The 20,567-nt window shown below is 40.2% G+C and overlaps 1 protein-coding gene across 5 annotated transcripts in view; it reads right to left on the bottom strand.

Moving 5' to 3' along the window:
* The window catches only part of LOC124878357 (membrane-associated phosphatidylinositol transfer protein 2-like), a 71,251-nt gene that overhangs the window by 38,139 nt on the left and 12,545 nt on the right, over positions 1 to 20,567 (bottom strand). For all 5 annotated transcript variants that reach the window (XM_047382257.1, XM_047382259.1, XM_047382258.1 and 2 more), the window contains exon 2: positions 5,521 to 5,769. In XM_047382257.1, the coding sequence (XP_047238213.1) occupies positions 5,521 to 5,598 (78 nt within the window). In that variant the 5' untranslated portion in view covers positions 5,599 to 5,769. The remainder of the gene's footprint in view (positions 1 to 5,520; positions 5,770 to 20,567) is intronic.

Below are 20,567 nucleotides of genomic sequence, written 5' to 3'. Positions count from 1 at the left end.
ATGGGTCAATAATGCAAAACTAAGACCACCAGTGGATGCATGAGCCGCTCACAGAGCGGCTCTCTGTAAACCCGCCGGCACGTTGTTTGTGTCGGGTTCTCTGTAGGGATCTGTCTGGGAACGAAGTTAATCAGAACTAAAATGTTTTACTGGATTTATACCTCACAATTATAGAAAAAGCACTGAAGAAATTGGAGTGTTTGAGCTAATTTCATTTCATTTTTATTTATTTATTCATTTGATTAGGACAGTGCACGTTAATCAACATTACCACACATAGGGCAATGTAAACATGCCAAAATTAGCACAATAGCTAGATTTCATCCTTGGTCCGAAAGCAGTCTTTTAATCCTCCATTTCCTTTTTCCATTCACTCTCTTACAGGTGCTTCTCAAAATATTAGCATATTGTGATAAAGTTCATTATTTTCCATAATGTCATGATGAAAATTTAACATTCATATATTTTAGATTCATTGCACACTAACTGAAATATTTCAGGTCTTTTATTGTCTTAATACGGATGATTTTGGCATACAGCTCATGAAAACCCAAAATTCCTATCTCACAAAATTAGCATATCATTAAAAGGGTCTCTAAACGAGCTATGAACCTAATCATCTGAATCAACAAGTTAACTCTAAACACCTGCAAAAGATTCCTGAGGCCTTTAAAACTCCCAGCCTGGTTCATCACTCAAAACCCCAATCATGGGTAAGACTGCCGACCTGACTGCTGTCCAGAAGGCCACTATTGACACCCTCGAGCAAGAGGGTAAGACACAGAAAGAAATTTCTGAACGAATAGGCTGTTCCCAGAGTGCTGTATCAAGGCACCTCAGTGGGAAGTTTGTGGGAAGGAAAAAGTGTGGCAGAAAACGCTGCACAACGAGAAGAGGTGACTGGACCCTGAGGAAGATTGTGGAGAAGGGCCAATTCCAGACCTTGGGGGACCTGCGGAAGCAGTGGACTGAGTCTAGAGTAGAAACATCCAGAGCCACCGTGCACGCATTCCCCAGGTCAAGAGAAAAAGAAGTAATTTTTCTACTGTTTTTTGTCCTCTGTGAAGCAGATTATTCATCTAAATGTGGTCATAGTCCTGCTTTTGGTTTCTGTTTGGAACATTCAGTCTCATAGAGTATTTCTTATAGCCTCAACCACTATTATTTATGCAATTATTAGGCTGCAGATGTTTAAGTTAAGCAATGCAAGTAGCAAAGTAATTGCTGAAAACAAGATTTTTATCTCACAGACTTAGATTCAAATTTTCTTTTCTAAAGATATTTTTTTGGTACTAGTGGCCTTTATTTATTTTTTTGACAGTAGGCAGACTGGAAAGAGGGGTAGAGAGATGGGGAGACATTCTACAAATGTCGCTGGGTCCGTGACTCGAACCCGGGATGGCCGCTTCGTATATGGTCGCGCGCTTAACCCCTACACCATCAACGCCACGCCAGATTCAAATTTTCTAAGATTAAATCAGAGACCCAGGGCTTAATGAAACATTTACAGAGCATTCAGAATGTTTTTACTGCTCTTCACGTTTTCTACATTTTTTTTTTTATCTTACAGCCTTACTCCAAAATGTATTCAAATAAAGGGGAAAACTTGTTTAAAATATTTGCAAATTTCATGTATCATACATGAACATGAATCACATGTAGATCAGTTTACACATGTTTCACTCAGTGTCTTTAGCAGCAGTTATGCCTCAAGTCTTCTTGTGTCGACAAGCTCCACACACCTGTTTTTGTGTATTTTTACCCATTGTTCTCTGCAGATAGTCTCAAACTAAATACTTACAGGTCCTTCTCAAAATATTAGCATATTGTGATAAAGTTCATTATTTTCCATAATGTAATGATGAAAATTTAACATTCATACATTTTAGATTAATGAAACATTTACAGAGCATGTACCCTGCCTCTCGCCCATAGACTGCTGGAGATAGGCACCAGCTCCCCCGCGACCCACTATGGAATAAGCGGTAGAAAATGACTGACTGACTGACTGACATTTTAGATTCATTGCACACTAACTGAAATATTTCAGGTCTTTTATTGTCTTAATACGGATGATTTTGGCATACAGCTCATGAAAACCCAAAATTCCTATCTCACAAAATTAGCATATTATTAAAAGGGTCTCTAAACGAGCTATGAACCTAATCATCTGAATCAACAAGTTAACTCTAAACACCTGCAAAAGATTCCTGAGGCCTTTAAAACTCCCAGCCTGGTTCATCACTCAAAACCCCAATCATGGGTAAGACTGCCGACCTGACTGCTGTCCAGAAGGCCACTATTGACACCCTCAAGCAAGAGGGTAAGACACAGAAAGAAATTTCTGAACGAATAGGCTGTTCCCAGAGTGCTGTATCAAGGCACCTCAGTGGGAAGTTTGTGGGAAGGAAAAAGTGTGGCTGAAAACGCTGCACAACGAGAAGAGGTGACCGGACCCTGAGGAAGATTGTGGAGAAGGGCCGATTCCAGACCTTGGGGGACCTGCGGAAGCAGTGGACTGAGTCTGGAGTAGAAACATCCAGAGCCACCGTGCACAGGCGTGTGCAGGAAATGGGCTACAGGTGCCGCATTCCCCAGGTCAAGCCACTTTTGAAGCAGAAACAGCGGCAGAAGCGCCTGACCTGGGCTACAGAGAAGCAGCACTGGACTGTTGCTCAGTGGTCCAAAGTACTTTTTTCGGATGAAAGCAAATTCTGCATGTCATTCGGAAATCAAGGTGCCAGAGTCTGGAGGAAGACTGGGGAGAAGGAAATGCCAAAATGCCAGAAGTCCAGTGTCAAGTACCCACAGTCAGTGATGGTCTGGGGTGCCGTGTCAGCTGCTGGTGTTGGTCCACTGTGTTTTATCAAGGGCAGGGTCAATGCAGCTAGCTATCAGGAGATTTTGGAGCACTTCATGCTTCCATCTGCTGAAAAGCTTTATGGAGATGAAGATTTCATTTTTCAGCACGACCTGGCACCTGCTCAAGACCCAACACTCTGGATGAGCTAAAGGCCGCTATCAAAGCATCCTGGGCCTCCATAAGACCTCAGCAGTGCCACAGGCTGATTGCCTCCATGCCACGCCGCATTGAAGCAGTCATTTCTGCCAAAGGATTCCCGACCAAGTATTGAGTGCATAACTGTACATGATTATTTGAAGGTTGACGTTTTTTGTATTAAAAACACTTTTCTTTTATTGGTCGGATGAAATATGCTAATTTTGTGAGATAGGAATTTTGGGACAATAAAAGACCTGAAATATTTCAGTTAGTGTACAATGAATCTAAAATATATGAATGTTAAATTTTCATCATGACATTATGGAAAATAATGAACTTTATCACAATATGCTAATATTTTGAGAAGGACCTGTATATAAAATGCTCCCTCTCGTGTTTTTCCGAGTGGAATAAATGGTAAATGGACTGAACTTATATAGCGCTTTTTGAGACATACAGACCGCTCAAAGTGCTTTACACTAGAGCCACATTCACCAAATCGCACTCACATTCATACACCGATACACAGATCAGTAGGCAACTTGAGGTTAAGTGCCTTGCCCAGGGGCACATCGACATATGGCAGGAGGAAGCTGGAATCGAACCCACAACCTTCTGATTGCAAGACGACTACTCTTCCTACTGAGCCACAGTCGCCTATGATAACACTTGAGTAAAAACATGCGAGTCTCTAAACATTGCTCTGTGTTGACTGGACATTTTCCTACCAGCTTATTTTCCTTCATAACACATCTTGCTCATCAATATGAGCTTTCCCAGCTGTCAACACCTGATCGAACATGACTGTATCTGTCATGCATCGTACGATGTATATTATATAACCAAGTCAAGACTATGATAATGTAAAAAATGTTTTTTAAAAAAAGAAGTCAACTAAACATGTATACATGTATTCTAAACAGTAGTAAGTAAATAAAGTAATTTTTATTACAACTCGAGTCATACTGACACCTTGCTATATTCTCAGTATTTCACTGAACCCAACATTACCTGCATGGTAAATAAATACACCCTCATTAGTTGTCTAACAGTAGAGCAAAAGGTTTGTATGTATTTTACTGGGAATTTAGGTAATACACCAACACAATGTAGTGCATAATTGCCAAGTAGGTCTGTATTCTGCCCCCCCTAGTCAATAGTTTGTACAATCACTCCAATCTTGTTTGTAAAATAGCCCAAGCTTCAGACTAAAAGGGTACATCTGTGTTAAGCTGTTTTAGGTGTTGCTACAGATTCCCAAATAAATTTAAGTCTGGACTTTAATTAGGCCATCCTAAAACCTGAGATGAAGCATTCATTCTAGCTCTGGCTGCATGTTTAGGGTTACTGTTGGTAAACGTCCACTGCAGTCTCAAATCTTTTAAAGCCACTACCAGGTTTTCTTTCAGGACTGCCCTTTATTTAGCTTCATCCTACTTCCCATCAGCTCTGAACACCATTTCTGCATGCCCCAAGCATGATGCCAAAACCACCATGTTTCACAGTGTGTTAATGGTAATGTGCATTACTTTTCCGTCAAACACAGCATTTTGTATATAGGCCAAAAGGTTTAATTTTGTTCTCATCTGACCTTCTTCCACAGATTTGCTGTGTTCCCTACATGGCAGGTGGTTGTAAGCTTTCTTTTATCAATGGCTTTCTTTTTGCTATCATTGTCTCGTCAACAGATTTTCCCAACTGAGCTGTGGATTTCTGCACTTCCTCCAGAGTTACAACAAGCCAACTGGCTGCTTTTTACCAATGTCTAGGAAAGTTCTCAGTTGTAGCATACTTTTTCAAATAGGAAAGGTCAGAATGTTGTTTTATAACCCAACTTTGCTTGAAACGTTTACACAATGTTATTCCTGACCTGTCTGCTGGGTTCCTTGGTCCTAATGATGATGTTCGTTCTCTAATGTTTTCTCACAAACCTCTGGGGCCTTCACAGAAGAGCTGTGTTTGTACTGAGACTAAATTACACACAGGTGTAACCCATTTACTAAGGAGGTGACTTCAGATGGCAAATTGGCTGAAACAGATTTTATTTAGAGGTATCAGAGTACAGTGGGCTAAATGCAGACATATCTGCATATATGATTAAAAAAACAAACGCATACTACTTACTGCTGGTTTATCACATAAAACCTCAATAAAATACGAGTTTTGTGGTTGACAAAATGTGAGTAAATTTAAGGGGTGTGAATACTTTTACGAAGTACTGAAACTTTACACTGAAAGCTGGTTATCCATGTCAATCGTAATCCTAGCCATGCATAGTAACTAACAGCAGATTGACTCCACCCCCTTTAATACACACATGCAGTCTGTGACAATCGAAACCAGTCAGCTTTGAGTTTAAATTGGATAATCATTCAGCCTAAAGGCACTCTTTGTTCTTCGCATCTTTCTGCGTCACACAACTTCAGACCAATCATTTCGTAATTGTGGTTAGTGTCTGTGTGTGTGTGTGTGTGTGTAGGTGACAATTAGGTGGACCATGTGTTGTGCTGTTACCTCACCTGGATCATATAGAGCTGGGCAATGCGGTACTCCTCCACACTCATGGGCATGGGGATGCGATACTCCTTAATGAGCATGGTGAATCTTGGAGAAGAGGGAGGGGGGGATCAGGAAGAAGTATGACAAGGAAACAGGGAAAGGGGAAGGGAAGAGTGGAGGGAAGGGATGCAGAGAGGGAAAAGAAGAAACTCCGGCTCCTCCTATTTGCGACTCGTCAGATCACCAGCTGAAATCTGCATAGATAGTTCCTGTACATAGAAAGAAAATATAAAAATAAAAACAATTCTTTCAAAAATCACTAAACTTTCTCAACACTTGAAACAAATAAAGGAAAAACGCTGCAAAAGTCCTCTAAATAAAAAGCTGAGAAGAAACCATTCCCAAAGCTCACGCGCTGATGAAGAAGAGAGAGGAACAGGCTACTGTCTTTTGGGTCCAAGCCTTGGCATCGATGGGAAGCTCTAGCATCGCACCTCTAAAAACCGCAGTTACCTGGATAAAATCCCCTTCTTATACACAGGCCACAACCCAGTCGACCTCAGGCCCACAACACCGTCACATGGGGAACCTTATTCAGCAACAGAGGGATTACAGTGAGGAACTTTACATAACTTTGCACGAGCAAGGTTTCACAAATGGGTTCATCCGAGTTACACAAAGCTTTGTTTTCCAACCACTGGGCAGATAGAGGTAGGTGTGAGCTATGCGTATGCAGTGTGTGGGTGGCGTGAGTTGCAGAGGTCTGCTTCAACCAGTGCAGAAAGACCTGTTCTCCAAAGCTAAGCAAGTACAAATCAGGGCCGTATCTGTGTGCACCACAATGCAGAGCTGTGGTGCACACAGACTTAAGTGAAATCTACTAAATGTCAGCTTCATAAAAATAACTAAAATAAAACACTTCAAATATATCCTTCTGTTTGTAATGAACCTAAAAATATGATCAAATAAATTAATTTTTCAAGATTAACCTGTATTGTATTACACAGTGGAGCTTCTACAGTCACTCAAAAGAGCAAAAGTTTAAATATTTTGTCAATCTGGATGCGGTGAAAACAAAATGAGCCAGAACTTAGTTACAGGTTTGCAATGAAAAGTGCGTGCGATGAAAGATGAAGCCAATATCGTAGCGTAGCTTAAATTTGGGTGGAAAGAATTGACTATACAGCACTGCATAAGCCAATATTAACTAATTTCTGACCTATGGCAGCCGCTGGACAAAGCTCTGGAGCTTAGCCTTTCTGTGTAATCACCCTAATCACACTAATATTCCCACTGTGTCACTTACCCAGCAAGCAAAGAGTAGCTCCTGGTGTAACCAATATTCCTGTTCCTCCTCCTGCAACACTTCACTGAAGACACATCAAGATAACAAGCTCGCTGATGTACCACAGCAACAAAAGCTCGACTGGTTTCTTGACCTGGAGCAGAACTCGCCGACACAGCAGGAGGCCATCTGGTTTAAACAGCATTACCTTTTTGTTGTACTGTATACATTTTTCATGTAGATACCTCCTTGGTTTACACGGAGGAACAATGCTTCAGGAAAATCAGAGCAGGACACCACGTTTTGCTGAAAATAACTGCACTCTCGGGAAACACTTGGAGCAAACTAGGCTAGCTCTAGAGGCCCTAAAGAAAAGCCTGTGGCCCTATAGCCAGAAACCCGAAACCAAGCTTAGGAGAGCGAGGTCACTGCTTCAGTCTTAACTTGAAACTAAAAAATGTGTCAACTACCCGAACTCTGTTCTTGACTATTTCCTTTTCAGCAGCAAGATGAGAAAATCTGCAAGACCCCCAGTGTAAAATGTCAAAACACATGCTTTTACCAACCTCTAATCTGCTGGGGGCTGACCACAGGAAAACCTCATTTCTAGTCAACAACAAGCCACCACTTAAAAAGGAAGTGACACAAGGTATTTAAAAGAACAAACCAAACTGACATGAAAGCAGGAGAAGAACCCAGCGTTTAACAGACCGAATCTGCTCGGTCAGCTACAGTCTCATTATGTCCACCAGGAAATATCTGTGGCCCTGATACTGCACAGAGACTCAGTTAATTCACCAGCTACATTATTCATTACAGGATCACTTTTGCTTAGACCTGAACATCAACACAAATACTAAATCCAAACAGGCAGATTGCCAGTCCATCACAGGACAACAGAGAGAGACACCGGGACAAAGAACCACACACAAACACAGAGACACCTGGGAGCAACATGGATGATGACCGCGGGAGAGAACATGCAAACCACACACAGAAAGGCTCCAATCAGAAGTTTAAAGATCAAGATTCTTTCTGCGTGACAAGAGAGCAGCGAGATGCTTGCCAGAAAAACATTTTTAAATTAGATTATTTTAGGTTTTCTTTCTTGCACATGCTGCCTCCTAACAGAATGGTGTTGGGCTGTGAGCCGTACTGTCCGCATAAATAGCCAATGTTTTTATTTTGACTAAAACCGGATTCATTTTGATCAATCAGCTGAAATATTTTACACCGCCTGCTGAAACACATTTTTTGCTATTATATAATCCTAGCCTGAGCTCAGCTTTCTTACCTGATGAAAACAAACCTAAAGGATGGCAAAAAAAAACAAAACAAAAAAAACGTGTAACGTTCAGTTATAAAATACAGGGGTTGGATAATGAAACTGAAGCACTTGGTTTTAGACCACAATAATTTATTAGTATGGTGTAGGGCCTCATTTTGCGGCCAATACAGCGTCAATTCGTCTTGGGAATGACATATACAAGTCCTGCACAGTGGTCAGAGGGATTTTAAACCATTCTTCTTGCAGGATAGTGGCCAGGTCACTACGTGATACTGGTGGAGGAAAACATTTCCTGACTCGCTCCTCCAAAACACCCCAAAGTGGCTCAATAATATTTAGATCTGGTGACTGTGCAGACCATGGGAGATGTTCAACTTCACTTTCATGTTCATCAAACCAATCTTTCACCAGTCTTTCTGTGTATTGGTGCATTGTCATCCTGATACACGGCACCGCCTTCAGGATACAATGTTTGAACCATTGGATGGTTCAAACCATGGTCCTCAAGAATGGCTCAGTAGTCCTTGGCAGTGACGCGCCCATCTAGCACAAATATTGGGCCAAGGGAATGCCATGATATGGCAGCCCGAACCATCACTGATCCACCCCCATGGTTCACTCTGGGCATGCAACAGTCTGGGTGGTACACTTCTTTGGGGCTTCTCCACACCGTAACTCTCCCGGATGTGGGGAAAACGGTAAAGGTGGACTCATCAGAGAACAATACATGTTTCACATTGTCCACAGCCCAAGATTTGCGCTCCTTGCACCATTGAAACCAACGTTTGGCATTGGCATGAGTGACCAAAGGTTTGGCTATAGCAGCCCGGCCATGTATATTGACCCTGTGGTGCTCCCGACGGACAGTTCTGGTGGAAACAGGAGAGTTGAGGTGCACATTTAATTCTGCCATGATCTGAGCAGCCATGGTTTTATGTTTTTTGGATACAATCCGGGTTAGCACCCGAACATCCCTTTCAGACAGCTTCCTCTTGCGTCCACAGTTAATCCTGTTGGATGTGGTTCGTCCTTCTTGGTGGTATGCTGACATTACCCTGGATACCGTGGCTCTTGATACATCACAAAGACTTGCTGTCTTGGTCACAGATGCACCAGCAAGACGTGCACCAACAATTTGTCCTCATTTGAACTCTGGTATGTCACCCATAATGTTGTGTGCATTTCAATATTTTGAGCAAAACTGTGCTCTTACCCTGCTAATTGAACCTTCACACTCTGCTCTTACTGGTGCAATGTGCAATCAATGAAGACTGGCTACCAGGCTGGTCCAATTTAGCCATGAAACCTCCCACACTAAAATGACAGGTGTCTCAGTTTTATTGTCCAACCCCTGTATGCTGCAGCTCATGTAATATAGCTGTATTTAAACACTGGTTTTAGTTCCTCTTTTAATCATACTGTTCAGATTTAAACCATGTAAATGATCTGAATCACAGGATGCAGCAACTTCTCTCCTTTGCATTTCGTTTCCAGCCACCAAGCTGTCCTTAAACAGCCTTCGCTCTTGCGAATGTGAACCCGTTTGCTCTCCCAGTCTTACTTTGAAGTCCGATGCAGATGCTGTGCAAAGGATTGGACCTGTACTGGTCTATCCACCAACATCCTCCAGAGAGGACTGGCACCATGCTTGACACAGAAAAAAAGGGCACTCTCACACACGGAGCTTAAAAATAGCTCAGTCACAATAATCTAAGCATACACAAGCAGAGCGCCTGACGTTGGTTCAGAGAATATGCTCCTTCCCGTCTAAAAATACAGCCTCTGACCCCCTCTAGGCAGTGACGCAATAGCAGCACACGCCAATGCACAGCGCTCACCAAAACGCAGCCCCCAACGTTTCTGCTCGGGTTTTAAACAAACTGAAGCAACGATAACTACAGCTTGGTGCTGGGTTTTATTCCTCTTTCCATCCTTGCTCCTGTAGGCTATTGCAAGCTGTGGCAGGACAGTGCACCAGAAGGTGCATAAAGCCACCTTTCGTAGGGTGTGAAGATCCATCCGAGATGAAAATAGTCATATTTATTTGAACATTTATCAATATTATCTGCTAGTGTTTTCCCCACGGTTTTATAATGAGCCCTCATTCAGTTTTTAATCTTTCCTCTTGGGATACCCAACAGGATATTATGGTAAAGGTTACAATGACAAGGAATTTCCCCGAACAATCCACAAGACAAGAGCATGATTTGTTTTTTTTAATCATCACGTTGTTCCATTTTCATTTTGTTTTAATGCAGAATTAGGCTCAGAAGATCATAGATAACTTCTTGAAAGGAATTTGTCTCAAATTAGAAAACGTCTGCAGACAACATGTCACCGTATTAAATCTGTGGCAACAAGAAACATAAGTGACATTTATGGAGGAGAAGCTGCTATTTCAGGATCAAAGCTCTTTGCCATTTCATCCTGTCCTTTATGACAATAATGTCAAGTTGCATTAAAATATCTGTCTGTAAAGGCAACATATGGCATAAGACAGGGGACTATATGCACATCGGAGAGGGTGGGTGCCCCAGGACAAAGAGCCACAGCTGGGCGAGTCACAGCATCTCAATCAGATTAAAATTCTGACATTGACTAGGCCACTCCTAAATCTTCAGTTTGTTTATTTCCTGAAGCAGTAGAGCCCCAGACCATCACAGTACCACCACCATGTGGGACTGCCAGTAAGGTGTTATTGTTTTTATTGCTTTGTTAGGTTTACTCCAGATATAAAGAGTCACACAAAACCTCCACAATTTTATACTTTTGTCTCTCCATTCCACTAAAATGTTCCCAATTTGTTTTATTATTTGATGACCACAAACTTTAACTCAGGCAAGCGAAAGAAAGATCACGATAATTTCATCATCTGTTTCATGTTGTCAGATAGGTTCTACTTAAAAGATGTTTTTGATTTTACAGGTCAGACAGTTGTCAGGCTCATTTCTATTACATTTTTTTTTTTTTTTTTTTTAAAGTGTGTAAAAGTAAAATCTTTTGGTTGGTTAAAGACTAAAACAAGTTTGAGATCTAAGTTTTTCTAAGATCGTTTTTGTATTTGATCCGCCAATCCCTAATCAGAGCCGATCAAAGAATAATTGGCCACGTCCAATTCCTGGCTTATGAAAATGGGGCGAAACAATAATCGATTTTGCAGACAACATATAATAAAATATCTAACAGGTTAAAAAATTAGACCTAAAAAGAAGTGCTTCTTCTGTCTGATGAAGGCCAGAACTGATTTACAACTTGAGAGCCCTGATCTCTTTTCAGACACACCGTCTTCTTCAATCTTTATATTTAAATCTTTTAATGTTATCAAAAGAGCAGTTAGGGTGGAAAAAGACCAGATTTTTCTTTGTTTGACTTCAATAAAGAACAGCATGGGTGAGCAACCACTTACCTTTCCGTTCTGTTTAAAAGGTGGGCAAGATTCTTTGTTGGCAGAACCATAAAATACAAAACCCAAATATTAGCTGCACTGACTCTGAGATTTTAAAACTCATGAATGTCCTATAGATGTATCAATCTAAGATCAGAATAAAAAGCTCAGGCAACATGCGGGGGGAAACTATTGATTTGAGGAATTTACAGTAAACACATGAAGCTCCAATGATGCACCCTGTATATTGGTCACTGTCCCTCCTGTTTCTCTGGCCCATGTCCTTCAACAAGAATTGGGATGTGCAATGTGCCCTTGTTCTTTACTTATCCTGGCAGTGCAAAGGGAAAGCTAAAAATACTTGATACCCTGTGTGTATCTCCTCCACTGTGTTCCTTCTCCTCATCCTCTCTTCCTCCCACAGTACCTCAGTGAGAGCTGCTCCTAAAAATGATCCAAACATGGAGAGGAAACGAATGAAGAAACTACAGAAGAAGCTAAAACTCAAGTACTAAAGGCAAACTGATTAATCTAACCTACCAAATCCATTCCAACTATAACTTTCATTATGAATATGAGATTTGAATATTAATTACAACTGGGGGGATAAAAATGCAAGTCACAACTGCTCATTTAGTATGAATAAGTATGTATAATAACACCAAATGTCAATGTTTTTTCTCTAAATTTGATGATTAGAGCTGACAGATAAGGAATTAGAATCTTGCATAAGATGACTGAAAATAAGTTTCTTTTAATACAGCCACACTCTGGCCTGTAGAATCGCTAAGAAGTCAGCTGACTCGACATTTGTCCAGATGACAGTCAATTACACCCTCCACATGGAGGGGAAGCCATAAAACGCGTTGCTAAACAAGGTAGCTGTATCCAAGCACTTTCAATGGAAAGTTTAGTGAAAGAAAAAAGTGTGGGAGAAAATGGTGCACAAGCAACAGAGATAAAGGTAGCTTTGAGCAAATTGTGATGCAAAGCCCAGAGTAAGATCAGACACATCTCAACACAGCAACTAGCCATCAACTCCATGCTACTCCACATTGATGCAGTAATTCGTGCAAAAAATGTTCTGACCATGTACTGAGTTCATATAGTTTATAGTACATGGACATGTGGTTCAGTAAGCGACACTTCATTATGCTTTGACTCTCATATCTGATCCATTTCTCTCGTTCCTGTTTCTTTCAGTTAGGAAACATCTCTAAAATACATGCCACGGTCTCCTGAGTAGACATAGAGAACATTATTCAGGCATTTATGACATCCCATTTAGACTAATGTATTGCACTTTTTATAGGTCTAGACAGATCTTCAGTTTTACACCTTCAAGCTATTCACAATGCAACAGCCAGACTTCCTAAGCAATCTAGTAAATTCTCTCATATGACCCCAGTCTTACACTGGCTCCCAGTGGATTTTAGCATTTGTTTTTAAAATCTTGTCCACACCTACAGGGCTCTAAGGTTTAAATAAACACTTTGCTCCTCGTAGCCTTCGATCACAAGCCCAGAATCTCCTGGTGCTCCACGTACTAAAACCCAAGGGGTGCTGCTTTGTCCCGCCAAGCTTTATCGTGCTTTCATGTAGATCTTATGAGGTGTCCTTCTACAGTACTTTGTGGCTCTGTGCTTGTGAAAGGAGCTTTATAAATAAACTTTACTAACTTGCTTACATTTTTAGATTGAAAATCCATTTTATTGCTCTACAAAAATTAAATTGTGAATTTAATTAGCTTTAAACTATACTCACCAAGAATCATCATAAATAAAGGCTTGAAATACTCTGGATCTATATAATACATAATACATTTTACAAGGATATTGACTGAGCTGTACATATATAGATTAATCCCACCCAGGGGTGAAACGATTCAAGCATTAACTCCTCTTAAGTTTGATTTTTTATGGCTTACAGTTCTTTGCACCCCAGAAAATGTCAATATTACATGAGACAGAAAAGAACAGTACAGCACTGTTATGTAATGGTCTACACATCATTAGGAAGACTGCTGACTTGACAGCTGTCCAGCTGACAGTCACAGACTCCACAGGGAGAGTAAGCCACAAGAGGACATTTGCAGCTTAAAAAGCTGACTTTTTAAAAAAAAATAGTGCTCCATCCAAGCAGAGGCTTCAAAGAAAAAGGGTGTGGTCATATATGCAAAAAACATAACCAAACCTTGAGAGGATGAGAGACACCAGACCCAACCATGAAGACGAGCTAAAGACAGCTATTGAGGCAACGGGGGTTCAATGACATCCTACTGCCTCCATTCCACACCACATTGATGCACTAATTCATGCAGAAAAAAGGCAGGAACAAGTATTGAGATTATTGAGAATTTATAGCTTTCAGTACTTTGACATTTTATGTCAAATTGCCTGGAAAAAATATTTAAAATGAATTAAAATAAATGCCTTTCAGTTATTGAATTAAATTTGTAAAATAAATCAACTTTTCATGTTATTCTAATTCAATAAGATGCATCTGTGAAACATAACTGTTGCAGGGTTAGCAGCTATTATGCTGGAAATAGGAACAGTTTTAGACACTAATTGACAAAAGAAAATATGTAGTTAGCTATTTTCTTGACAAACTGCAGAAGACATTCATGGTAAAGATGAGTCTGCACAGGCCAGATCAGTGAATCTCAGTGAGTCACACTGAAGCTTCGAGGCAGTGTAAAATATAACAAGTTTTAGATTGGACAATCCAGCAACCATCTCATTAAATTCAGCACAAATAAAATCTGGTGCCTTCAAATGACGACTAAAAACTTCAGCTGCTTGAAAAATTAAAGTAATTGTTTTTTTATCCGTCTCAGCAGTGCTCATCAGCCCAGCATTTAAAAACAAAATGCCTATTACATACCAAAGCAGCCTCCAATAAACACAGCGCTTTACTCTTGATGCCCTAAATACGACAACCATGCAGATGATGCTTAGATTAATCAGTAATGTGCCAAGGTTAAATGAGGACCCCCCTCCCAGCTCTCGTTCTGAACGAGCACTCAGTCAGCCTAAATCAACTGTGCAGAGAGGGGTCTTACATAACTGCAGGAAAGCAAAGCATTTTGTCCATCCCATTAACAGATTTGTGCAGCCCACAGACCCACAGGGCTGGAAATGCTTTTGTACTTTTAGTAAATGTCTTTCAGACATCTCCATCCGATGCTCTGAGTTTAGTAGCAACAAGAAGCAGTTGACTCAATCTGAGGCTTTTCTTGTTAATGTGGAGCCAGTGGTGACTACATGCTCACTGAACACAAAATAAAAGCATGACATAGTGACCAGGAAGCATAAAAGCAAACCAATCCTTTCTCACTATTGCTGGTGACCTCGTACAAGGATGTTAAGGAGCTCTGACTTTAAGACACATTCAACTGATGTGGCAGAGATTTATTGCTGCAGTTAGATGACACTTAACGTAATAAAAGTTGAAGCAGTTGATGTGCATCAGTTTAACCCTACATAGTCTGACTGAAAATCAACCTGATATCTCAAAATAAAATCCCGTGTTAAGAAACAAAGTTTCTTTTAACAAACTCCCAGTGGCAAGAGAAATAGGCCCACAGATCCTTCACCATACTTAACAGTGGGCATGTGGTGCTTTTAAACATACACTGTGTACACAATTATCAGGCAAGTAAGCATTTAGACCATATGATTTTTATACACTTTTATACTCTAAGCTGTATAAAACGCCCCTAATGGATTGAAGCATATAAGGCGATGTGTATTTGTGTAAACAGGAAGAATTATTAAGCAGCTTCTATTCTTCAGGTAAAACGACTTCAAAAAATAGATTTAACAGACTCTGAAAAGTCAGAAATGTTAAAAAGGTCTTTCAGGGGAATGCAGCAATCTTAAAATTGCCAAAACATTGGGTTGTGACCTTAGGCCCCTTAAACATTTTGTTGCAATTAGTTTACAGAGCTACAATCAAAAGTGAAGCTACTAGGAACCCATTCTCCTCCAGTCCTCATAATACAGACCTGTAACCTACCTGGAGTTCCCAGTAGTAGAAGGTGTTTGGTGCTCAGAGACACAGTCAAGGTAAGAAGGCTGAAACCTGACTACCACTGAGCGCAAACATCGAAACACCAAAACTAGGCCAAAAAATAGCCGACAATTTTTCAAAGAATAGACAGATTTTCCAAAGATTTTATCGATTGACAAGATAACAGAGACTATTGACAGATTAGATAGATGGGCCTTTGGCTGGATCAGTAACAGGCTCCACTTTGACAACAGCAAGGTGGGTGTACTGGTATAGGCAGGTATTATTTTAGTATTTATTTGCTAGTTGGTGATAAATGTTTATGATTTTTATGCAGGATGTTTACGCTCCATTGGATGCATCAAAGTACTCCCCTATGCGGCTAGACAGTAAAGGCTTTAAAGATGACAGAATATCTTCACATGACCTAAACCCTACTGAGAACTTGTCAGCCTGTTTTAAAAAGGAGTTTTCGGATGAAGGAAAACAGTCCACCTCTCTGAATAGTGTCTGGGAAGCTGTGGTTGCTGCTACATACAGTAAAAAGTTAATTGTCAACAAATCAAGAAACTGACATACTCCATAAATGGAAGAATTTTGAGGGCTATTGAAAAAACGTGTGGCTAGAATAGCCACAGATGTTTTTTTGGAAATGACAGAAATGTGCAGTTGTATATTTTGACCTGTTTCTTTGTTATTCTCACTTTAACCGATAAAAACAAACAAGTGAGTTAGGAAATTTCATGCATACCAGTAGTTGCCCAGTTACTGTGCACTCATAGATAACATCCAAAGAAAGCCAAAACCTCACTTTACTTTTCTTAAATATTCAGGTCTACATATATTTTCAATTTTTTGGATTGAGTGAGAGCTCTGTAGCTGTTCAATATTAAAATAAACCCTCAAAAATACAACTTGTCTAATAAATGTGTAAACAGGGTATTCATCCCAGATCCACCTGCAGTGTTTGTTACCAAAAAGCTTGATGTTAGTCTCATTCAACTCAATTTAATTCAATTAAAGAATACTTTACTAACCCCAAAGGGAAATTAAATGTCGTACCTAATATTATACGAGGTTCTTCAAACACTCATTCCAGGTGTTGATGGCTGAAGGCAGGAAGGATCTTCTGTAGCAGTCTGTATTACAGCGGATCTGAAGAAGCCTCTGACTGAAGACACGGTGTTTGAGAAGATGATCCTCTGAGTTGTTTATTATGTTTTTCATTTTATAAAGCTTTCTTCTTCACACAATCATCCCCAGATGTTCCAGAACAGTCCCTAAAACACAACCAGCCTTCTTTATCACCTTGTTGAACTTTTTAAGCCACTGGTTCTGATGCTGTTAACCTAATAGATAATGGCAGACGTGATTGCACTTTCCAGAACAGACTTATAGAAGATCTGCTACAGAACCACACAGAGCTGGCCTACACAGGCCTTGAGGACTCAGGGACGGGCACCATCTTGTCCTGCCACCTTGTTTTGGTTCAGACTGGCGAGAGGGGGGAGAAAAGGAAGCCCAATATCTCCTGATTTGGGTGAAGACAATGATGAAGAAGCAACAGGATCTGTGCCAGAGGTGGAAGATAAAATATCTGAGGCGTGACAGAAAAGCTGTGGGTAAAGTGTGGGCGGGTGGTCTGTTTTGCTGTGGGCAGAAGAGGAGGATGGTGAATTTATTCCTGAAATTAGCCTATTAAAGAATATGTTAGTCCATTGGCTCTTTCCAGATGTCCATTTGATCCTTATTCTGCCTGAAGCCTGTGATCTTCGTCATCACTAACCATACGTATCTTATATTGTTTTGCTGACGCTTGCACTCCAGCTGCATCCTGTATGCCTTTTATCTTATTCAGCTGTTCCTTCAGGTTAATGGTGATCCAGATTTGTTATTAGTGTAGCATCTTAGTGTTCTATTGGGAAGGTGTTGTCCACAACAAAGTTTATAAAGCAGGTTACACACTCAAGTATGGCACTGATGTCATCTCCATATGTCTGGAAGAGTGCATCCCAGTCTGTAGGCTCAAAACAACCCTGCAAAGCTTCTGCTTCCTGTGACCTTCTTCTCAATGTTCTTTTTATTATAGGTTGTGGAGATTATGGTCTGAGCAGAGAAAACAAGATTATGAGCTCATTTGCCAAGAAGAGGTCTTGCAACACAAGCTTATGAATCTTTGATATTTGAAAAGGACAAGTGCAACATTATTTTCTCTGGTAGAGCAGCTGACAAACTGCTGAAACATTAGAAGTGTAGCTGAAAATGAAACCTGGTTAAAATATCCACATACTGCAACAAATTCATTATGGTATTGTGCCTGTATCTTACCAACAACTGAGCTGATAGCGGAATGTATACGGTTGCCAAAATAACACCGGTGAACTCTCTTGGGCGATAACTTAGACCTAGTAGTTCAATGTCCAGATTATAGAAACTACATTTCACAGCAACATGTCCTGGATAACACCACATGTAGGAATCTGGATCTGTTGGAAAGAAATCCGGCGAGTGAGACGTTGGAATCAGGGATGCAATCCTTCAGCCATGTAAAACACATGAAACTTCATTTCTGATATTCTGGCTGCATCCTTGTCAGCGTTGAAGTTCATCCATTGGTTAGAGGTCTTACATACCCCATTATATCAGTGGAAGATATAATTTATCTTCTTCTCTTTCTCCTACTCTGCAGCATCCACAGTCTCCTCTTTAACTCATCTAGGATTTTCGGTCGTAGTTCAGGTATTAATTGAGCTTTTGAAATGTTGATATGCTGCTTTTGGTTGTAAAAAAAAAAAACTGTCTAGTTGCTGTAGTTATGCATCAGAGTAACTGTCTAAAAGTGTAAATGAAAAGTAACAGCAAAACTCCTTCCAGCTGCAAAACCATCAAAAATCTTTCAAAAAGAGTTGTTACAACTAGAAAAACAGATAGGCTTTTTTAAAAGAATAAATCGTAAAGACTTTTATCAGAACCGTTGCAACCATTAGCTACCTTGTGTGGTGCCAGGTACGCTTTGGTCGAATGAGGAACAGGGGTACAGGTGATTTTAATAAAAACAATTATTTCTCAACAAGGGATTTTTTACCACTCATTTCATGCTCAAATCAAAAGGTTGGATTTAAAAAAAAAAAAAAAATTATTTAAAATAAAATAAAATAAAATAAAAATGTAGTGAGATAGCACTACTACATTACAAAATGAGTTATTTTAAGGCTTTTTACACAATTCCACTAGGGTTGCCAAAACATGTCTGGTAGTATATATAGTCATAAATCACTCTTTCTGGAACCTAATTTTAGTTTTTCAACTGTGAGTGACACCCAGTAAAAACTTATAAAGAAATTACTTTGCTGTAGGCCCTATTGTTCCATTTCCTGTTTTATCCTCTCCATCATTGTTTGAAAGGGTAGGGGTTACCATGGAGACACAGTGGGCTATTTCCTTATTGGCTGCCAGGAAAAGAAAGTCAGAGTGAAGGGGAAAGTTGATACGAGACCCCGCCAGGGCCGATACTTGTTTCGCCCGTCTCCAGTTGCCCTTTTGTTGGATTTGTGTTCCTCTCTCCTACAGCTCACACCACTAAACTTCGCTCTCTACCACAAACAATATGTATACATACATGTCCTTAAACTAAATGTTTGCTAGAATAATGTAGCTCACTGAACAATTAATACAGACAATTCAAAACAGTTATTATTAAGCAAACAACAAAAAAACTGTCAGGCGACAAAGAGGTAGCGCAGGCACCCCAAATTCAGAGTTTGAGTCCTGGTTCCTGACCCTGAGATCTTTGACGCTTGCTTCCCCCCTTCTCTCTCTGCTTATTTCCTGTCTGATTAATGTGAATAAAGGCCACCGGTGCCACAAAATCCTCAAAACCCAACTACCTTAAATCTACATATGCCAGGGGTATGAGTGATATTGGTCTTAACTGGATATTAGTCCCAAAACATTTGTTAAAAATTTGTCTTTGTACTGAAATCTCCCTTGATCTAGTAGCTGAGATGAGTGTGGACCTGAGAACCTTAATGAGAAGTGTGGGCAGAGAACTGCACAATATGCAGCAAACGGTCCAACATAACACCACAGGGTGGATGATAAAATGAAGTTCACATGGTGGGTATTTATTAGACTCATAATTAAAAAATATATTCCTTACAGGTGCAGCAGTAAAAAACTACTCCCCTGGTCAACCAGTTGCAAAAGACTTTGATCAAATAATTTATAAAAAGGAGGTTTGCCTTTGAACTGAAGAGAAAAAGCTACAGCTGGTTCACCTTCTACTTTCCTATAATGCTCCATCACGCTTTAGCTTTAAAGAAATCCTGACTGAATAACCGAATCCTCAGCTCTTTGAGCAGACCTGATCATTCAGAGGACACTATGTAACGAGGCTAAAACATAGTCAATGATAGCACATCTTTTTCTGAAAAGCTACGCTATCTGCTGCACTTTGCTAAAGTACCTTAAACCCTTTTGTGCTGCCTTCCCAAAAAGTGAACTACCCACCGCCCAAAGCATGGAGCAATCCCCTGAGCTGATCATAAAAGGAGCCTGGCTGAGGGACTTTAGCTAACATTCAGCGGGTTCTGAGGTCACGGTTTAGGTCTCGTGGAAAATCAGACTTTGAAATTATTTTCTCAGTAACTTATACACTAGAAACCATAAACATTCAGACCTAAAAAAAATGTTGCTGACATAATCCTCTGTCTCCCACACAAATGCACAAATAAAGTGGAAATGTGCTTTACCTTGCACACAGGAACAAACAACTGCTTGTGGATGAAGCAAACATCCCACAGGCTAAGCTTAAATATATACATACACTCCCACTAATAATTCAATGAGTTCCCCTTAGCAAGTTACAGACAAATTCCACATTTTTTGTTGCCTCAATAAGCATCTTGACCACTATTTTTGGCAAAAAAAGTAAAGCCCACTGAATTGGTTGGCTACTTGACACAGAGCTAGCTTATCAGCATAAATTTCAATCGGGTTAAAGTTGAAGACATTGCAGAAGATTAATGTTGCTTTAACTATTCTGAAAACTATTCCAGTATTGATGCATTCCCATGCTGGAATTCTCAAATTTAGC

The sequence above is a fragment of the Girardinichthys multiradiatus genome, chromosome 12, assembly GCF_021462225.1.
Source record: "Girardinichthys multiradiatus isolate DD_20200921_A chromosome 12, DD_fGirMul_XY1, whole genome shotgun sequence".
NCBI classification, from domain to species: Eukaryota; Metazoa; Chordata; class Actinopteri; order Cyprinodontiformes; family Goodeidae; genus Girardinichthys; species Girardinichthys multiradiatus.
This window is presented reverse-complemented; position numbering and strand designations above follow the sequence as displayed.